Genomic DNA, 20643 nt, shown 5'->3' with positions numbered 1-20643 from the left:
GGGAATTCTTGTGTCTCCCTAGGGCTCAGCAGGGCAGAATTAGCACGCAAGAAGCGAGAGGAGCGGAAGAAGGAGATGGAAGCTAAACGGGCGGACAGGAAGGTGGCAAAGGGACCTATGAAACTGGGCGCCAGGAAGCTGGACTGACGGGCAACAGAGCAGTGGAAGCTTTAGCTATAGCTTGTACATATGCTCTTAGAATTTTAGTTTATACATACGTCAGCAATAAGGACACCCCCTCAGCCAGGTACACTCGCATGCAGAGAGATGCACAAACTTGTGGTTCTACTGTATTTATTCTGTACAGCTTCTCAGTAAGCAGATGGGGGTCTGTGATTGTGTGGCTATTTACATTTTTCCTGTATGTGCTGCAATCTTTCTTGTATATAAAGGGTGTAGGAATAAATTAATTTTAAATGATCTGTGTTTAAATCAGAGACATTGTACAGACTAGTCTCTTAGAGAGAGACAGTTAGCAACAGCAAGACAGAAAGTGACACACACAGTCTACGCTCTTAGCGATAGAGATATACACACACAGTGTCTAATTCTCTTAGCGACAGCCAGAAAGAGAGAGACACAGAGAGAGAAAGTCTAGTCTCTTAGACAGAAACTAAGAGTGAGAGAGAGACACACAGTCTATTCTCTTAGCCACAGCCAGGCAGAAAGAGATAGAAACAAACACAGGCTACGCTCTTAGCCACAGCAAGACACAGCCACTAAGAGTAAGAGTGAGACAGACACACACAGTATACGTTCTTAGATGACAGCCAGCCAGAAAGAGACAGAGAGACATACACAGAGGCTACGCTCTTAGCTGCAGCCAGCCAGAAAGAGAGACACACACACTCTACTCACTTAGCCAGCCAGAAAGAGAGAGAGAGAAAGTCTGAGTGAGACAGAGGCTCTGCTCTTAGATGACAGCCTGAAAGAGAGTGAGACAGAGAGAGGCTACGCTCTTAGTGATAGTGTCTGTCTAAATAGCCTCTCTGTGTGACTGTCTGAGCCCTGGTCGGGCTACACTAAGAGGTTAGATCGATTTTAATGCATCTACACAACCAGTCCTGTTCCACTGACCTCTAAAGGGCTCTTAAAATCGACTGCTGTACTCCTCCCCGGCAAGGGGAATAGCGCTAAAATTGACCTTGCTGGATTGAATTTGGGGTAGTGCATGCAGACGCAATTCAACAGAATTGGTCTCCAGGAGCTATCCCAGAGTGCTCCAATGTGACCGCTCTGGACAGCACTTTCAACTCTGATGCACTAGCCAGGTACACAGGAAAAGTCCCAGGAAATTTTGAATGTCCTTTCCTGTTTGGTCAGCGTAGCGAGCTCAGCAGCACAGGTGACCATGCAGTCCCCCGAGAACTGCAAACGAGCTCCAGCATGGACTGAACAGGATGGTGCAGGCTGAACTCCAATCAAAAAGAAGAAATGCTAATATAAATGCCAAAATCGCACAGGGCATGGTGGAGCGAAGCTACACTAGGGACACACAACAGTAGGTCAGAGCCCCATACATGCTGCTTCTGTGATCAGCTGCATGCCATTCTGGGGGGAACCCTACCACTGTCCGTGGACACCTGCAAGGGGGGAGTCTCATGCAACACGGAGGAGGAGTTTATGGATGAGGAAGAGGAGGAGAATCCATTCTCCCCAGGAGCCAGGCTCTTTTCATCACCCTGGAGCTGATACCCTTCCAAGGCAATTTCCTGGACACTGAAGCCGGAGAAGGCACCTCTGGTGAGTGCACATTTGTAACTACATTACAGGGGTTAAAAGCAATTTTGTTTACTGTTTGATTTTGCCGTGAAGAATTGGGCAGCATTTGTGGCCAGTACAGCTACTGGAGAAGTCTGTTTTAACGTGGCTGGGGATGGAGCGTGAATTCGCCTTTGCAGAAGGTTTCTGGGGAGGGCTGCCTTATTTCATCCTCCATGGTAGGACACTTTGCCATGCCAAGCCAGCAGTCTGGAATCATTGCAGCACACAGCATGGCAGCGAATGGTCGTGGGTTTTGGTCACCTTGAAGCAACATTCGTTCTTTGTTAGCCTCAGGAGAGTGATATCATTCAAAAGCATTCCCACCTGTTATGAAGCCAACCCTGCGTACCCTTTGGATTACCGTGGCTGCCTGGAAACCGAATTCTGTTGCCCAGCCCTATGTGAGGTGTCACCATACTGCCAGGTGCTCAGTATACAAGACAAAATGCGACCTACCTAAAGCACATGTGCTGTCTGCTGTGAATTGCTTGATTCACTCTGAAAGTCTCTCTCTTCTTCTTCGAGTGATTGCTCCTATGCATTCCAGTTAGGTGTGCGCGCCGTGCGTGCACGGCTATCCGGAACTTTTTTACCCTAGCAACTCCGGCAGGCCGGCTGGGCGCCCCCTGGAGTGGCGCCGCTATGGCGCTGAATATATACCCCAGCCGGCCCGTCCGCTCCTCAGTTCCTTCTTACCGCCCGTGACGGCCAGTTGGAACTGTGGAGTGCTCTCTGTCCTCCACAACCCTAGCTCTCGCTACTTGTTTTGTACATAGTTAGTTTAGTGATTAGTTTTATAGTTCTGTTAGTTAGATAGTTAGTGTTTAGATAAGGTTAAGGGGGGTTTTCCCCCTTTGCCTCCCCCGGTGCGGGCTCATGCCCAAAGCACCGGGCTTTAAGCCCTGCGCATCGTGCCAGAGGCCTATGCCTGTCGGAGACCCGCACGACGCCTGCCTCCGTTGCCTGGGCGAAGGGCACCGGACAGATAAGTGTTCGTTCTGTTCTGCCTTCAAGCCGCGAACTCGAAAGGAGCGGGACATTCGCTTGAAGCAGCTCCTGATGGAGGCGTCCCTCCAGCCCCCGGCACCGTCCGCACCGGCACCGAGAGCTTCATCGGTGCAGAGTGCACCGGCGGCATCAAGCCGCTCCGGCACCGCGGCCCCGCAGCCTCAGACGGCGGCTCCGAAGACCCGACACCGCTCGCTCTCGCCTTCAAAAAGACACAAGCTGGCGAAGGCGCTTGCTAAGGCCCGCGCTGAGGACTCAGCGAAGACGATTGCGCCACCTGCGGCCCCCGCGGTGGCCGTGCAGAAGTCGTGCACCGGGCCATTGACTCCGGCGCCGCAAGGGCCGTCGAGTCCGGCGCCGCCACGCTCCCCAGTACCGACTGTGGTTGAGCCCCGGCTGCCATCTATGCCGGAGACATTCTCCTCGGCGCGTGAGCTTATCCAGCTCATAGAGGCACCGAGCCTCCGGCCCCCGGCACCGCCGGTGCGGGCTGTCGTGTTGGCGGGAAAGCCGGCCAGAATGACCCGGCCGCCCTCTCTGGACAGACGGCACGGACGACGTTCCCGGTCCCATGGCAAGTCTCCGTCCCGTCGTTCGCGATCTCGACACCGCTCGCCATCGCGGTACCGATCGCCGTCGCGACGTCGGTCGCAGTCCTGGTACCGCTCATCATCGCGGTACCGGTCGCACCAGGTCCAGATCGCTGTCGCGTCGGCACCGGCGGAGGTCTCCGTCCCGGCACCGTTCCCGGCACCGCGACTCGCGCAGCTGCTCCCGGCACCGCAGATCCGGATCCAGGTCAAGCTCCCGGCACCGGTCGAGCTCCCAGCACCAGTCGAGCTCCCGGCACCGCGACGGACGTCGCTCCCGGTCACCATCCCGGTACCGAGCGGACCAGCATCGATCCTCGCTACCGCCTCGGCACCTCCATGGCCATCCCGCCCCGCGTCGGTCGCTTCCGGGACAGACGGCTACGGCCACCTGCCACCTACCCAACAGGGCCATCCTCAGGGGGCACAGCCGTGGGGCTTCTGGGTTCCCTGGGCCCAGTATGAGACTCAGGGGGTGCCATTCCCCCCGAGAGCCCCGACGTCCGAGCGCAGGGTACCAGAGGCGACAGTCAGCCGACCGGCCCCTTCGCCACCAGGCGCGGGTTCCATACCACCTGAACCCCAGGGGCACACGCAGCCCGACCCTCCTGATGAGCAGGCAGCAGATCCATCGTCGGAGGCGGTCGTCCAGGGCTTATCCTCCTCGTCCTCACCTGACGAAGCGGTGGCCGGAGCGTCGACCAAGGAGCCTCCGCCGATAGACGTAAAGGCGCACCAGGACCTACTTCGCTGCGTGGCGACGGCTATGGCTCTCCCGGTGGCGGAGGTCCAGGAGGACGAGGACCCCATAACGAACGTCATTGGGGCAGAGGCTCCAGTGCGCGTGGCTTTGCCATTTGTGCGGACGATTCAAAAGAATGCCACCACACTCTGGCAGACGCCTGCGTCCATCCCTCCTACGGCCCGTGGGGTTGAGCGCAAATACTCTGTCCCGCCCACGGGCTACGAGTATCTATATACTCACCCGACCCCGGACTCGTTGGTCGTGCAGTCGGTCAACGACAGGGAGAGGCACGGTCAACCTGCCCCTGCGCCCAAGTCGAAAGACGCGCGACGTATGGACCTGTTAGGCCGTAAGGTGTATTCCGCTGGCGGACTGCAGATGCGTATCGCCAACCAGATGGTCCTCCTCGCCAGGTACGTCTTCGACATCATGGCGTCACTGGCGAAATTTACAGAGCTCCTGCCAACAGCCTCCCGCCAGGAGTTCGCGGCGATGTTGGACGAGGGAAGGAGATCATCTAGGTCCTCCATCACGGCCGCCCTCGACGCTGCGGACTCCGGAGCTCGGACCTTAGCCTCCGGCGTGACGATGCGGCGCATCGCCTGGCTGCAGTCCTCCACCCTGCCGCCGGAGGTGCAATATACACTGCAGGACCTGCCGTTTGACACGCAGGGTCTCTTCTCCGAGAAGACGGATTCCCGGATCCAGACCCTGAAAGACGGCCGCATTGCCATCCGCACCCTCGGGATGCACACGCCGGCAACACAGCGCAGGTCCTTCCGGCAACCCCCCCCGGTCCTTCAACCAACAACGCTACCGCCCGTATAATAGCCGGCGACCGACTACAAACCGCCGTCGTCCTTCCGGCAATAGGCGTAGCCAGGGCCAGGCCTCTTCCAAGGCCCCTCAGGGGGCCAAGCAGGCCTTTTGATGGGACGCTCGAGGACGGCCCATCACTCTCCCTACCGGATCCTTCCCCTTTATTCTACAACCGCCTTTCCCATTTCTTTTCGGCGTGGTCCTAATTAACAACGGACAACTGGGTGCTTCAAACAGTCCAGTCGGGATACCGCCTTCAGTTTGTTTCGCCCCCGCCTTCCCACCCGCCCTCCCTGTCCCTCTTCAGGGACCCCTCTCACGAGCAAGTCCTTTTACAAGAGGTTCAGACTCTGTTGAGCGTGGGTGCCATAGAAGCAGTGCCTCAAGACAGGCGGGGCAGGGGATTCTACTCCCGTTATTTTCTCATCTCCAAGGCGAAAGGGGGGCTTCGTCCTATCCTGGACCTTCGCGAGCTGAACAAGTACCTGCTCAAGCCCAAGTTTCGCATGGTCACCTTGGGGACCATCATTCCCTCTCTGGATCCGGGAGACTGGTTTGCTGCCCTCGACATGAAGGACGCCTACTTCCATGTCGCGATCTATCCTCCCCATCGACGTTACCTCCGGTTTGTGGTCAACAACGCCCACTACCAGTTCGCCGTGTTGCCGTTCGGGCTGTCCACCGCACCGAGGGTATTTACCAAATGCATGGCGGTGGTTGCCGCAGCCCTCCGCCGTCGTCGGATACATGTCTACCTGTATCTCGACAACTGGCTGGTTCGCGCACAGTCTCGACAGCTGGTGATGGGCCAGTTGATGGACATACTATCCCTCTTCCGACGGCTCGGTCTCCTCCTCAACACCGAGAAGTCCACCTTGATCCCGTCGCAGCGTGTGGAATTTATTGGAGCAGTCCTCGACTCCTCGTTGGCCCGGGCTTGCCTACCGCAATCTCGTCATCAGACGATGGTCTCCCTCATCCGGGACCTCGTCTCCTTCCCAACCACGACGGTGCGCTCCTGCCTCTGCCTCCTTGGCCACATGGCATCATGCACGTACGTCACCGCGTATGCGCGGCTTCACCTCCGCCCATTCCAGACTTGGCTCGCGTCGGTGTACCAGCCGCATCGAGATCCCATCGATATGGTGGTCACAGTCTCCAGGCCAACCCTCGAGTCCCTCAACTGGTGGCTAGACCCGGAGAGTGTCTGTGCGGGAGTCCCGTTCCATCCTCCTCGCCCGTCTGCCACTCTGACCACGGATGCCTCAGCACTCGGTTGGGGAGCTCACCTGGGCGATCTTCACACCCAAGGCCTGTGGTCGCCCCAGGAGCTCGCTCTGCACATCAATGTCCGCGAGCTGCGAGCGATCCGTCTGGCCTGTCGCACCTTCTGCACCCACCTGCAAGGCCGCTGTGTGACAGTGTTCACGGACAATACCTCAGCAATGTTCTACGTGAACAAGCAGGGCGGAGCCCGCTCTTCCCTCCTCTGCAAGGAGGCGATGCTCCTGTGGGACTTCTGCGTGACCCACTCCATTCACCTAGAAGCGTCCTTTCTTCCGAGAGTACAGAACACGCTGGCCGACCATCTCAGCAGGTCCTTCTCCTCCCACGAGTGGTCTCTCCGTCCCGACGTCGTGCATACAATCTTCCGCAGGTGGGGGTTTCCCCGGATAGACCTGTTCGCCTCCAAGGCTAACAGGAAGTGCCACCTGTTCTGCTCGTTCCGGGGTCACGCGCAGGGCTCCCTGTCGGACGCATTCCTGTATCCCTGGAAGGATCACCTCCTCTATGCCTTCCCTCCGTTCCCACTCGTCCACCGAGTGTTGCAGAAGCTGCGGAGAGACAGAGCCACCGTCATTCTCGTAGCTCCGGCCTGGCCGAGGCAACATTGGTACTCCCTGCTGCTCGAGCTCTCCATTCGGGATCCCATCCCCCTTCCGTTGTGGCCGGACCTCATCACTCAGGACTTCGGCAGACTTCGCCATCCGAGCCTACAGTCCCTCCATCTTACAGCTTGGTACCTGAGTGGTTGACCCACGCAGAGAGGGACTGTTCGGCGGCAGTACAGCAAGTCCTGCTAGAGAGCGGAAAGCCTTCCACTCGCTCCACCCATCTGGCGAAATGGAAGCGGTTCGCGCTCTGGTGTGACCAACGAGGCCTCAATCCCTTCGTAGTCCCTGTCCCTACCATCCTGGACTACCTCTGGTACCTTAAGGAGCAAGGTCTTGCGGTCTCCTCCTTAAGAGTTCACCTGGCAGCAGTGTCCGCCTTTCGTCCATCCGTGGAAGGTCGGTCCATCTTCTCTAACCAGATGGTTTCCCGCTTCCTTAAAGGCCTGGACCGCTTGTACCCGCCGGTGCGGCGTCCTGCCCCGACCTGGGATTTGAACCTCGTGCTGGCCAAGCTGATGGGTCCCCCCTTCGAGCCCTTGGCCACGTGCTCCCTGCTCTACCTCTCCTGGAAGACGGCCTTCCTCGTCGCCATTACATCAGCGAGGCGAGTCTCCGAGCTCCGCGCTCTGACGGTTAGTCCGCCATACACTGTCTTCCACGGGGACAAGGTGCAGCTTCGACCACATCCAGCCTTCCTCCCAAAGGTAGTGTCGGCCTTCCACCTCAACCAGGAGATCTTCCTCCCGGTGTTTTTCCCGAAGCCGCATGCCTCGCCTCGGGAGCAACAGCTGCACACCCTCGACGTCCGCAGGGCGCTCGCTTTCTACATCGAGCGGACTAAGCCCTTCCGGCGTTCGCCCCAGCTGTTCGTAGCGGTTGCTGACCGCATGAAAGGCGAACCGATATCCTCCCAGCGGATTTCCTCCTGGGTCACTGCGTGTATCCGGACCTCCTACGAGCTGGCTCGCATGCCACCATGCCGCCTCACCGCACACTCGACGAGGGCGCACGCCTCGTCGGCCGCCTTCCTGGCACACGTTCCTATCCAGGACATCTGTCGAGCGGCCACCTGGTCTTCGGTCCATACCTTCGCCTCCCACTACGCGTTGGTGCAACAGTCTCGAGACGACACAGCCTTCGGCTCCGCGGTATTACACTCCGCCACGTCTCACTCCGACCCCACCGCCTAGGTAAGGCTTGGGAATCACCTAACTGGAATGCATAGGAGCAATCACTCGAAGAAGAAAAGACGGTTACTCACCATAGTAACTGTTGTTCTTCGAGATGTGTTGCTCCTATCCATTCCAGACCCTCCCTCCTTCCCCACTGTCAGAGTAGCCGGCAAGAAGGAACTGAGGAGCGGACGGGCTGGCTGGGGTATATAACAGGCGCCATAGCGGCGCCACTCCAGGGGGCGCCCAGCCGGCCCGCCGGAGTTGCTAGGGTAAAAAAGTTCCGGAGAGCCGTGCACGCGCGGCGCGCACACCTAACTGGAATGGATAGGAGCAACACATCTCGAAGAACAACAGTTACTATGGTGAGTAACCGTATTTTTTGTTCTCAGAAATGTATCATCTTAAATCTTACTCTCCTTTTTTATCCCCCCCCCCCCCCCCGCGCAGGTGCAAATGTTTCCTCTATCTTCTCTTCGGGCACAGCTGAATGGATGGAGGCAGACAGAGGCCAGGAAAGCATTAAGTGAGCGTGATCAGAACCCAGCCACTTCCACTCCAGAGGATGGCCCAAGTAACAGAAGGCTGTCATTTAACCATCTTTGATTTGTAGTGTGGCTACAATAAGCAATGTGCACACCTTGTCCTTCCCACCCAGGCTACCTTGTCTGTGATCTCCCTTTTTAAAAAAATAAATAAAGAATGCATGGATTCAAAACAATATTCAACAAAGGGGGCAGTTTTGCATCAAAGAGAAATACACACAACTCTCACCCCGTACCATCTCCCCCTTAATCTCACAGATATAGATATTATGGAGCACCTGGCAAGCAGCAATAAGAATGGGAATAGTGGTTGCAGTGAGGTCTAAAAAGGTCCATTCTGCCACCATTCCTACTGTCCAGGCTGCCTGTGTATGGCTTCATGAGCCATGGGAGCAAGGGGTAGGCTGGGTCCCCAAGGATAACTATTGGCATTTCAACATCCCGAATGGTAATGGTGCCAAGATAGGGATAGGCGTTCTATTACCCCATTGCAGCAAAGCCATCCACGTTTCCCAGAGTCACTACCCTTGTTAGCTGAAGTTCAGTGCTTCCTGGGCTCATTGCTTCTCAGCTGTCAGGGCAGCTCTCATTGTGGTATTCCTGCGCTTCAGGGCAGGGGAGAGCAACTGACAAAGTTCCAGGAAAGTGGCCGTACACGTGCGAATATTCCGCAGCCCTTGGATGGGACTCATCCCATACCTATATGGTCCCACTTGTCAGTGCTTGTTTGCTGGGCCCAGAATGGGCGTTCCACTGTATCAACCAGCCGCATCAGACACTGGGCGCTTAACCCAGAATTCCAATGGGCAGTGGAGTCCGGGAGATAACTCATGGAGTGATGCACTCTGGGTAGCTAATAATTTCAGTGTAGCCATACCCTAGAGACATCTAAGAGTAAGCATGAAAGGGACACACAGTCTACTTGCTTTTACACACACACACACACAACGATAGAGAAGCTATGCTTAGTGACCGCCAGAGACAGAGTGCGGCTATGCTCTTAGAGACGTATACACTATATATGTCTCGCTGTCTTAGCGACAGCCAGAAAAAAACACACACACAGTCTACCCGCTTAGCCACAGCCAGCCAAAAAGGGACAGTCTATGCACTTAGACAACAGCCAGCTAGAAAGAGAGAGACACACAGTCTTAGCGACAGAGACACACACACTCTGAGGCTACGCTCTTAGCGACAGCAAGCCAGAAAGCCATTAGCGAGTAACATACACATACTGAGAGTCTCTTTAAGAGTGAGACACACATGGAGGATACTCTCTTAGCAGAGCAAGCTGGAAAGAGACACACCAGGCTGGGAGGGGAGAAAGGTGAAGGCATCAGAGGCGGGCTCAGGACTCTGCAGCAGCAGCTCCAGTGCACTCAGACTCGCCCTTTGCTCCTGCTCACCTACCTCTCACTCACAGGCTACTTCCGGGTTGGTACCCAGCTCCTGCCTCCCCATTGGCTACAGCCATGACCAATAGGAGACGCTCGCTATGGTTAAAGGGTGTTTGCTCAGCTTCCGCCAGCTTGTTCCTAGGGTGCATGTGCTGGCCAGCTTTCTCGGCTGTGGGTCGGAAGTGCCACTATGGGAGATGTCTCCCCAGGGCCTGGCCTCAAACTAGCCCTTGCGCAGAGGAGGCAGCTGAGCGCTCCACACTGATCGTCCCCCCACCCCATGAGCAAGTTTTAATGCCATCATCATATCAGCATTGAAAACTAGAAGAGCCCACTAATGTCATCTCTTCTGGCCTCCTGTCTAATGGTCCCAGAATTAATTCCTATTTGCTGTAAAAACTGCCAACAATGGACAAATCAGTCCACCATTCTTGGACAACTGTTCCAAACCTTAATCACCCGCGCTATTAAAAACCTGTGCCTTATTATCACCCCACCCCCCAGAGGCTCAGTTACCTCTGTCCCTCTTTCAGCACATCCTCCCTTGCTGTATAGAACAGAGCAGACTGCAAATCTTTGCACAGCATTTAATGGTGCAGTTGTCCAATTATTTACACATTTGCTTCCTAAATAAATCTGGTCTTTGACCCACCCTGTACCTTTAAATAAGTGTCCCCTAGAATTTGAATTCCTGGAAGGATTCTCTCCCCTTTGAATGGAAATAGATAATCTTTGGTTTCAGCATCTCTTGGTTCTTGCAGAACGATGGAAAAGTTTAAGGAAACACAACCAGGATTAAACAATGTCGTGACCATTCAGCAAAGCAACCCAATCCCTGAGTAGTTCAAAAAGAACCTTGGATATACAGTGGCACAAGACGATCCAGTCAGAGCCCTGTGAAACCAGATTTACTCCAATGGATCGATACAGGTGATAATTTGAGATCAGAATCTGGCCCAAGCTGGACTCATTTCTGTTAAACAGCAGTAAAAACAAAGCAGCATCCGTCCCTGATTCAGATGGCTGCTAGAATTTGGCGATTTCTGGGAGAAGCAACACCCCCACCACAATCTTTGATGCTGTCTGCTCTAGTGGTTCCAGGTACTGCAGTAGTACCCCCAGTGGCCAGCAGGGTGTGCTCTTCAGGTGATGCAGCTCCGACTCCCCAGGTAAGTTAGGGTGCACCTTCACCTGCTTCTTTTCAGGCTTTTCACCACTTGGGGCATCATCCCATTGCGCTATCCAGAGGCAAAGAATGGAATGCAAGTAAGGAGGCACTATTCTCCCTGGTGAAAGCATGCATGTGTGAGGGGGATCTTTCTTCACTGCTTGTAATACTTAGCTTCCTCTCTACAGGGGTGTCTCAGAGACAGTAAGTGGTATGTCCTGGGGCAAAGGTTTTTTTGGGTGATGCATGGGGGGCGGAGAGACAGGGGAGATCAGGTGGAGATACTTTGGTACCAACATTTATGTATTTCAGTAGAGGATGGACTAACTCCCCAGTTGCAGAGCACAGCCTCAGCGAGGGGAATGTTCCACTGATGGCAGCGGCAGCAGCAGCAGCATTACAGCACCTTGTGGTGGCGTCTCCAGCTAAAATACACAGATTATCGTGTGCAAGAGGGGCTGGTTTGTGGCATCGGTCCTGCCACCTTAAGAACTGGCGCTCCCCTGGCTGGAGCTGACTGAGAGGTGGAGGCTACGGGTCTGATCCGAGATCTGCAAGGAGACAGAGAAGAGTTAGGGTGGAGGGGGACCACCAAAAGCAAGGAACTGGCACAGCAGGGCAGCCTGTGATTATTACCACGTGGGTTACAGAAACACCCAATCAAAATCAGGGCCCCAAGACAATTATTGTTTGCTTCATCATTAAAAACATTCCTGGTGACCAGATACTCAACTAATATTAACAAGGGGGAAGGAACACTGGCCAAAACAGGGAAAGAACAGGTTAAAGAATATTTAGCGAAGTTCGATGTGTAAGTCAGCAGGGCCTGATGAAATTCACCCTTGATGTTTAAGGAACTAAGTGAAAGCAATCTTGGAACCATTAGCGATTATCTTTGAGAACTCATGGAGGATGGGTGAGCTCACAGAGAACTGGAGAATGGCAAACCAAGTCCATATTTTGAAAAAAAGGGACCAAAGAGGATGCAGGGAGTTACAGAGCAGTCAGGCTAATTTTGATACCTGGAAAGATATTCGAACAAATTAGTAAACAATCAATTTGTAAGCACCTAGAAGACTAAGGAATAGCCAACATGGATTTGTCAAGAACAAATCATGCCAAACCAATCTAATTTCCTTCCCTGACAAGGTTACTGGCCTAACGGCTAGGGCAGGGGTCCTCAACGCGGTGCCCGCGGGCGCCATGGCGCCCGTGGGGGCATCTTAATGCGCCCGCGTCCTGGCCCCTGGGAGAGCACCCGCCGAAATGCTGCAGCGGCATTTTGGCGGGGACGCTTGTCACCAACAAGTGATGTCATCGAGAGGCGTCGCTCCCGAATTTCGGCGGGGACGCCTCGATGACGTCGCTTGTCGACGGCAAGTGACATCATTGAGAGGCGTCGCTCCACCGTCGCTCCGGCGGGTGCTCCACCACCGCGGTGGTCCTTCGGCTGGCGCCCGCCAGCCAAAAAGGTTGGGGGCCACTGGGCTAGGGGGGAGCAGAAGATGGGATTTATCGTGATTTCAGTAAAGCTTTTGACCCAGATCCACATGACGTTCTCAAAAACAAACTAGGGAAATGGAGTCTAGATGGAATTACTGTAAAACTGGATGAAAACCTGAACTCAAAGAGTAGTTAACAATGGGTCACTGTTAAACTGAGGGGATGCATTTAGTGGGGTCCCGCAGGTGTCTGCCTGTCTGGGTCTGGCATGATCATTATTTTCACTAAGGACTTGGATAATGGAATAGAAAGTTTGCTTATAAAACTTGTGGATGACACCGAGCTGTAGGGGTAGCAAGCACTTTGGAGGACAGGCTTAGAATTCAAAACAACCTTGATAAATTGGAGAACTGGGCTGAAATCAACAAGATGAAATTCAATAAAACAAGTGCAAAGTATTATGCTCAGGAAGAAAAAAAAAATCAAACAGAACTATAACATGGGGAATGACTGGCTGGACAGCGGAACTGCTGGAAAGGATCGTGGGTTAAAGTGGATCACAACTTGAATGTGATTCAACAATGGGACGCGGCTGTGAAAAAGGCTAATATTCTGGGGTGTATTAACGAGGGTGCCACGTGTATAGGACACAGGAGTAACTGGCTCGCTCCGATCAGCACTGCTCAGGCTTCAGCTGGAGTGCTGTGTCCAATTGTGGGTGCCACGCGTTACCAAAGAGGTGAACAAATTGGAGAGAGTCCAGAGCAGAGCAACAAAAATGATAAAGAGTTTAGAAAACCTGACCTATGAGGAAAGGTTAAAAACCTGGGTATGTTTAGGATTGAGAGAAGAAGACAGAGTGGGGACCAGGTAACAGTCTTCAAATATATTAAGGGCTGTTATAAAGAGGATGGTGAGGAGGAAAGAAGTAATGGGGTTAATCTGCAGCAAGGGAGATTTGGTTAGATATGAGGCAAAACTTTCTAATTCTAAGGGCAGGTAAGTTCCTGGATCACTGTGGTTGGAGGTTTTTGAGAATGGTTTGGACAAACAGGTGTCAGGGATGCTCTGGGTTTACTTGGTCCTGCCTCAGTGGACCAATGCTACAGTAGTAGCACCTAAAGGCCCACACTGAGATCGGGGCCCCGTCGCGCTGTCTGAGGTGACAAAGGGTGAGAGGGGAATTGAGGCACCAAGAAAGGAGGGGACTTGCCCAAACAGCAGGTCAGTGGCAGACCCAGGAACAGAGCCCAGGAGTCCTGACTCGCAGCCCAGGACCCTCACTACCAAACCAGGCTGTCTCTTCAAAAATAGCTTTAAGTATTAGGGTGCTGCAGCCCCTCACCTCTCAATGGGGTGACGCTGAGGGTATTGGCAAGGGAGGCCTGTCCCTCCTCGGCCAGGTCTGGCTGCTTGGGGTCTCTTACCTCCGTCAGCATGTCAGTGCCTGTGAACAGGCCCTGTGGGGAGGTGAAGGAGTCGTCAGAGATGGAGCTGCCCGACTTACGCTTCGCTGCAAAGGGACAGAGAGCTGTAGTCACTGGCTGGTGCAAACCTTCCCAGCTACTGCACAGGGAATCTGGGATCACCACCAACCTGGGTCCTAAATCCTGGGATAGAACCCAGGAGTCCTGATTCCCAGCCCCCACCCTGCTCTAAACACTAGACCCCACTCCCCTCCCAGAGCTGGGAATAGAACCCAGGAGTCCTGGTTCCCATGCCTCCCCACCCTAGCCATTAGGAATCCTTGTCCTGTTCTAAAGGGCTCAGGGTCCCATTGCAATTCTGGGTCTTTGAACATGGCCTCAGGGGATTTGGGGTGCATGGGGATGCAGCGATCCCCAGTGGTTAGAGCTGAGAAGCACAGCTAGTCTCACAGGACTTGCTGTCCCCTGGGAGAGTAATTCCACTCTGGGCCAGACAGGACCTGAGGGGTCGCTCCCTCCCCGATTCATTCCCCCTCCAGTCGTGGGGTCCCTTTACCAGATGCAGAGTCCCCCAGGGCGGTGTCGCTGCTCGAGGACGATGGGTGGCGGGTTTCGGTGAAGCTGCGCCGACGCAGCTTGGCCTGTGACTCCCGTCTTTTCTCCTCCTGGGCCTGCGAGAGACAATCAGCATAGGGCTGAAAGCCCGGAAAGGGGAAGCACAGGGCCAGGGGGGAGCCCAGCTCAGCATGGGGACATCAGCAGGCCGAGAGCATAGGCAGGGGGTGCTCGGCAGGTAACCCCTCCCTCCCCACCCCTCTCGCTGTTTGCTTATATCCCTTCAAAGAGGTGACACCTCCAAGCCAAGGGTGGGTTGTTACCATTGGGTCACCAAGGGCCCACCAGAGAGTCTGTCACTGTAGGGTCACCAAAGGCTCACTGCAAGGGCAAGTTTGTTATTGTAGGGCTGCTCCAGCTCACCCAGGCTGGCTTGTTATTGTAGGGTCTCTTGCGATCATGGGGGCTAGATTTTGGTAACCACCACCCTGGCAGAAGATCCTGCCCTCTCTGCAAACCCAGAGCTGGTTGTAGCCCCACCCTTGCCTTGGGCAGCATCTCACTGGCCGGGTTGCTACCCCCTCAGTGCTCACCGTGGGCAGGTCCTGCAGCCGGTGCTGCCCATCGCCCGGCCCCACGTGCACCAGGTGGTTAAAGTTGATTGGGCCGGAAATGAGTTTTGACCTCACACTGGGGTCTCGCATCATCTCCCTACAGGGGGAACAGAGAGGAGCAAAAAAATAGCTGGAGCGTGCCCTGACTGTGGGCTCTGCAACACCCTCGGGGGGGGCACGCTGACACATGGGGGTGGGGGACATGCTTAGACAGACACATGGGGACACGCTGACAGACAGACATACATGGGGGTGGGGAACATGCTTAGACAGACACACACACAGGGTGGACATGCTGACAGCCAGATATGACCCAGTGTCCCAGATCAGAGCACCCAGCATGATGAGCCGGGCGCAACCTGGCTGGACAGGAGCCGGCACAGTGGGGTGAGTGCGGGGCAGGCTCTTCAGCTGTGTGAACATTCACGCTGTACATCTCCATTTGTCACCTGCATAACGTGCCGGAAAGGCACCACACATACACCTGATGGCTTCGGGGGGGGGGGGGGGGAGAGTGGGGCAGTCACTTCCCCGCCCCCATTAGCTCTGCCACTGGACTTAGGGTGCTGGCCATGGGTTCAGAGGACCTCACTTCAGTTCCTGGCTCTGCCACAGACTTCTTGTGTGACCTTGCCCAAGTCACTTTTCCCTTCCTATGCTCCATTTCCCCTCCCCGTAACATGGTGAGAACTATCTGCTTTTCTGCTCAGCTTGTGAGCTCTTCAGGGCAGGGACCATCTGCATTGCGCCAGGCAGGATGAGTTGTAGGCCTGGAGGTACTACCGTAATAGTACTAACACCACACACACCACAATGGGACCCTTATTGGGATTGAGGGCTACAGACCCTACCATGTTCCGTACAGTATTCCCATGAATACAAACAGCATGTGCACCATGCTAGCTAGGATGGAATGACAAGCTTCTGTCACCCTCCAGGCTTCTGGGTGAGGACAGGAAGGTAGTGCAGGACACACACACCTCCCCCCAGCCCTGCCCTGGCCTTACCTCCTCTGCTGCTGCCACTCCTCTGCTGATATACGGAAGGAGAATTTCCGCTTGTTCTTGGTCCTCACCAGCTGCCGCCGGGTGTTGTCTGTGGTCTCGGGAACATTGAATTCATCCTGGTCTGGAGCAGAGGGGCGAAATGAGGTTGCAAAGATGGGTCTACTTGCAGTTACACAATTCAGCCACTGGGTGCCTGTGTCTCCTGGACTAGTGGCTTGGGGCACTGGAGTGGGAGTCATGAGTCCTGGGTTCTATTCCCGTCTCTGCCATTGACCTGGGACAAGCCCCTTCCGCCCTCTGCGCCTCTGTTTCCCTTCCCAGCTGTGTCCATTCAGGCTGTGAGCCCTTCCGGGCAGGGACTGTCTCTCACTGTGTGGCACAAGGGAGCCCCCTAATCTCGGTCAGTGCCATGAGGCACTACTGTAATATTAGCAATGGGACCCCAGTCTCAGCTTGGACTGCTAGACTCTACCATAAAGTTACTAATAATGGAGAGCACATAATGGGGCCCTCTCTCTGGTGCCTCTAGATCAGTGGTCCCCAAACTATGGGGTGCACCCCACAGAGGAGCGCAGAGGAACATTTGGGAGGGTGCACGGCGGGGGTCTGGGCCAGCGTGATTAGGGAGCACCACCCAGCCCCACTCTGCCCCCAGCTCCTGACTGTGGCCTAGCCACAGCCCCACCCCCAGCTGTAGCCCCTGCACCCGGCCTTGGCTCCCAACCGTGGCCTGGCTCCGCTCCCAGGTGCAGCCTCAGCCTCCACCTGCGGCTCCCAGGAGGGCAGGGGAGATTATATTGGGGGGGACACAACTTTAAAAGTTTGGTGACCACTGCTCTAGGTGCTACCGTAATACTTTTAATAATGTGCACACAATAATAGGACCCTAATGGGGCTTCTAGGAGATGCCATAATACTGCTACCATAATGTTGCTAGCCTTTGCTGTATGGAGTTCTAGATGGCAGTAAGATTATTAGCCCAGGTGCATGCCGGAACCAGAACCGACCCATGAGCCCACATAGCCTGGTATCCCATCTCTGACAGCAGCCAGTGCCTGTAGCTGGTATCAATCTGGAGTAACTCCATTGACTACAATGGCTCTAGTCCACATTGAGGTCAGTGTAAATGAGCTGGGAAGCCGCTCTGGGGCTGAGCCCCCCCAGGGTTCCGACTGGGCGGCCTGGAACAGGGAGCAGGATGGGGTGGCTGATTACCTGCAGACTTGTTCCTGAGATAGGTCAGGCGAACCTTCTCGCTGCCGTAGGTGCAGAGGGAGCCCTCGGAGTTCAGGGACCGCACCTGAGTAAGAGAATAAGAGTCATTCCCGGAAGGCTGCTGTTCCCAAGGAGCTGCTGGGTGGCAGGTCATCGCAACCCCCACGCTGAGGTGCAGGGAGGTTATGGCAGGTGCCCAGACTTCAAACAGCGAGATGGTGGCAGAGCCGAAAAGAGAACCCAGGCTCCCAGCATGACCCTTTTCCAATCACTAGACCCCATTCTTCTCTCACCACTGGAAATATAAACCAGGAACTCTCCCAGGCAGTCTCTGCTCTAACCATTAGAAACTGCTCCTCTCCCAGAGCTGCGAATGGAACCCAGGAATCATGGCTCCCAGCCTCATTTAATGGACCATTAAAATAAGAATGAACCAAGAAAAGTTTTGCTGAGCTTTGTCAGCCTATGCATCCCACATTCACCCCAGACTTGGCTAAATCCTGGGCCCCGGGGCTTGTTTCCCCCTAAAAGCCTCACCTTCTTCAGAGGGACTGTCTGTATCCATTCAGCCTTCCGCACATCAAACACATCCAGGGCGTTCTCACTGAACACACTCAGGTAGGGGGCGCTGTAGCCTAGGAGTTGAGAGACCAAGGGCATTTTAAACCTGCATGCAAATCCCAGCCAGTACAGCCGTCGGTTCCCTTGGGTGCCCACTAGAAGGCATCTGCTGTTGGCCTGTCAAAGACGGGATACTGGGCTAGATGAGTCCATAGGTCTGATTCGGGGCAGCAGAGAGGTTGTGGTGTGACAATACTGGGCTAGATGGGCCCATGGGTGTGATCCAGTGGGTCTGTGGCGATACTAGGTTAGATGGTCCCACAGGTGTGATCCAGGATGGCAGGCGAGTGGAGGGGGAAGCTACCAGGCTAGATGGCCTTACGGATGTGATCTGGGGCAGCCGGTTCTGGTGATGGGGCATTTGCTGCCCCCTGCTGCTCTCCTCTGCTCCATGAATGCAGCATCTTGGAGAGCAGGAACCACCCCCATCTTCCCTTGCCTGCCCCCAACCTCCCTTGACCCCACAGACCCACCACTCACAGCAGCTCAGGGGGGTCGCCGGCCACATCAGCTCCTGTTGCCGCGTTCTCCGGCCCTGCCCATCCACGTAGAGCCCCAGCCCACTGAAGCACAGGATCAGCTCATTCAGGCTGACCTCCACGGCCCGCAGGGCTTCCATCTGGGCCACGGCCACTCCACGGGGATCCTCGGGGTGGGGCAGGTGGACGGGTGCCCCCTCGTTCAGCAGGGGGTAGAGGGAGAAGCCCGAGGGGTAGCCTACGCAGAGCCGGTCACCCATGATGTCCAAGCACTGCACGTAGCCCTGGGCCTGGATCTCCTTGATGCGCCGGGAGTGGGGCCGGGAGTGGGTGAGCTGGTAGCACAGCACCTGGCGCTTGGAGGCCACGCACAGCACGGAGGTGGTTCCCCGGCAGATCAGCCCTGACACCATGGTCTGGCAGTTCTTGGTCTCGGCGATCTTGGTCCCCGGGGACTCTGGCGTCTCCAGCTCGACCCAGGAGAAGAGGCGCACGCTGTGGTTCTTGCCGCACAGCACTGAAAGCACCTGGGCCTGTGGGGAGACAAGGAGCAGCTGGACCCGCCGGCAGTCGCCCAGCTGGAGCACCTCTGCAAACCAAGACAGACAAAGGATGAGAGTCAGAGATGTACAGTCACAGGGGGGCTGCATTGCCAGAGTGCTATGGAGGCTGCACTGGGAAGGGAGATGCTTATCTCAGCTACTCACTGGTGTAAATCTGGAGCAATCCCTGATTAAATCCAGAGTAGCTCCAGGAGTCACACTGGTTTGTTACTGAGATCAGACTATGGTGACCAGATGTTAAGGGGAAAATATCGGGACTGCTGCAGGGGGGGCTTTTTTTTTTTTTTTTTTTAAACACTCACTCGTCCGGGAGTTCGGCGGCAATTTGGTGGAGAGCCCTTCAGTCACGGACGGTCTTCGGCGGTATTTCGGCGGGGGGTAATAAACCTTGCCGCCAAAGACAGAAGCACCTGCCACCGAAATACCGCCGAAGACCGTCCACGACTGAAGGACTCTCTGCCGAATTGCCGCTGAAGGCCAGTAACAAAATATTGGGACAAATGGTGTCCTGACCGTACTCTGGTCAGGATGCAGGACAAACTCCTCAAAATCGGGACAGTCCCGATTTTATCAGGACGTCTGGTCACCCTAGATCAGACTCTGGCTTGGCAGAGTTACAAACAGGTGTAAACCCAGAGAGACCCTGATTAATTCCTCTGCAGTCGTTTGTAACCTAGATCAGAATCTGGCTCGGTGGACTTCTGTTGAGTTACAAACTGGTGTAAATCTGGAGTCACCCCATGAGTGACTCCAGATTTACATCAGCTTGTAACAGAGCCCAGAACTTGACTCGGTGGACTTCTATCAGATTTATGCATAATGTCAGGGTGTGACCCAATGGTCCAAAATAAAGTCAGTGTATAATGGTCTTCTGTGGAATTAATCTTGATTTACACCAGCATTTAAGGTCAGACCAGCATCTGGCTTAATTACTTGGAACGGATTACTCCACATTTACTCCAGTATGTAACTGAAATCAGAATACGCCTCAGTGACTTTAGTGCAGCTATTCCAGATTTACACAAGGTTTGTGACCAAGGCTGGAATCTGGCTCAACAACTTGACTGCAGCTACTTCAGACAGCATGTAGCTGTGGTCAGAATGCAGTTCTGAGCCCAGTGAAGTTAATGGAGTCACTCCTGATTTATACCAATGTGTAACAGAGACCAGCTCTGTTTTAATTATCTCAAAATGAACTACTCCAGACTTAAACCCAGGTCACTGAAATCAGAACATCGTCCCTAAACCCAGTTCATTGAGCGAAGTTACTCCAGATTCACACCAGATTTAACAGAATCTGTCTCATACCCAAGATGTACCCCCCTGTTCATAACAGATTATCTATATATCAGAATGACTTAATAGACTTACTCCTGACTTACTCCAGTTTGTAACCAACAACAACATGTGCTCCTAAGTCCACTGACCTAAGTGCAGCTACACCAGATTTACTAGCCATTTATATATAACAAGTAGTATAACTAAAATCCAGTCTGCCTCAAGGATTTCTCTGGGGTAGCTCCAGATTTACACCAGGGTGTAACCAAGATCAGAATCTGATCCAGAGTCTTAACTAGTGCCAAGTTAGGCCACCCAACTCTTCCCTGTGCTGGGCC

The 20643-nt window shown here is 54.6% G+C and overlaps 2 protein-coding genes across 4 annotated transcripts in view; one reads left to right on the top strand and one right to left on the bottom strand.

Annotated features, from left to right (window-relative positions):
* The window catches only part of SCYL1 (SCY1 like pseudokinase 1), a 34466-nt gene extending 34046 nt beyond the window's left edge, over positions 1 to 420 (top strand). The window contains exon 18 of the mRNA XM_045023199.1: positions 23 to 420. Coding sequence (XP_044879134.1) covers positions 23 to 147 — 125 coding nt within the window. The 3' untranslated portion in view covers positions 148 to 420. The remainder of the gene's footprint in view (positions 1 to 22) is intronic.
* A 9553-nt stretch (positions 421 to 9973) lies between these two features.
* Positions 9974 to 20643, bottom strand: part of CDC42BPG (CDC42 binding protein kinase gamma) — a 62529-nt gene continuing 51859 nt past the window's right edge. For 2 of the 3 annotated variants that reach the window (XM_045023196.1, XM_045023198.1), the window contains exons 29-36: positions 18466 to 19053; positions 17902 to 17999; positions 17365 to 17449; positions 16150 to 16270; positions 15122 to 15239; positions 14530 to 14644; positions 13892 to 14059; positions 9974 to 11654 (exon numbers count right to left, since the gene is read on the bottom strand). In XM_045023196.1, coding sequence (XP_044879131.1) covers positions 11635 to 11654; positions 13892 to 14059; positions 14530 to 14644; positions 15122 to 15239; positions 16150 to 16270; positions 17365 to 17449; positions 17902 to 17999; positions 18466 to 19053 — 1313 coding nt within the window. In that variant the 3' untranslated portion in view covers positions 9974 to 11634. The remainder of the gene's footprint in view (positions 11655 to 13891; positions 14060 to 14529; positions 14645 to 15121; positions 15240 to 16149; positions 16271 to 17364; positions 17450 to 17901; positions 18000 to 18465; positions 19054 to 20643) is intronic. The other variant, XM_045023195.1, reaches the window with a different exon arrangement.

Source organism: Mauremys mutica, chromosome 7, assembly GCF_020497125.1.
Source record: "Mauremys mutica isolate MM-2020 ecotype Southern chromosome 7, ASM2049712v1, whole genome shotgun sequence".
In the NCBI taxonomy this organism is placed as follows: Eukaryota; Metazoa; Chordata; order Testudines; family Geoemydidae; genus Mauremys; species Mauremys mutica.
Note: the sequence above shows the minus strand (reverse complement) of the source record. Positions and strands in the feature narration are given on the sequence as shown.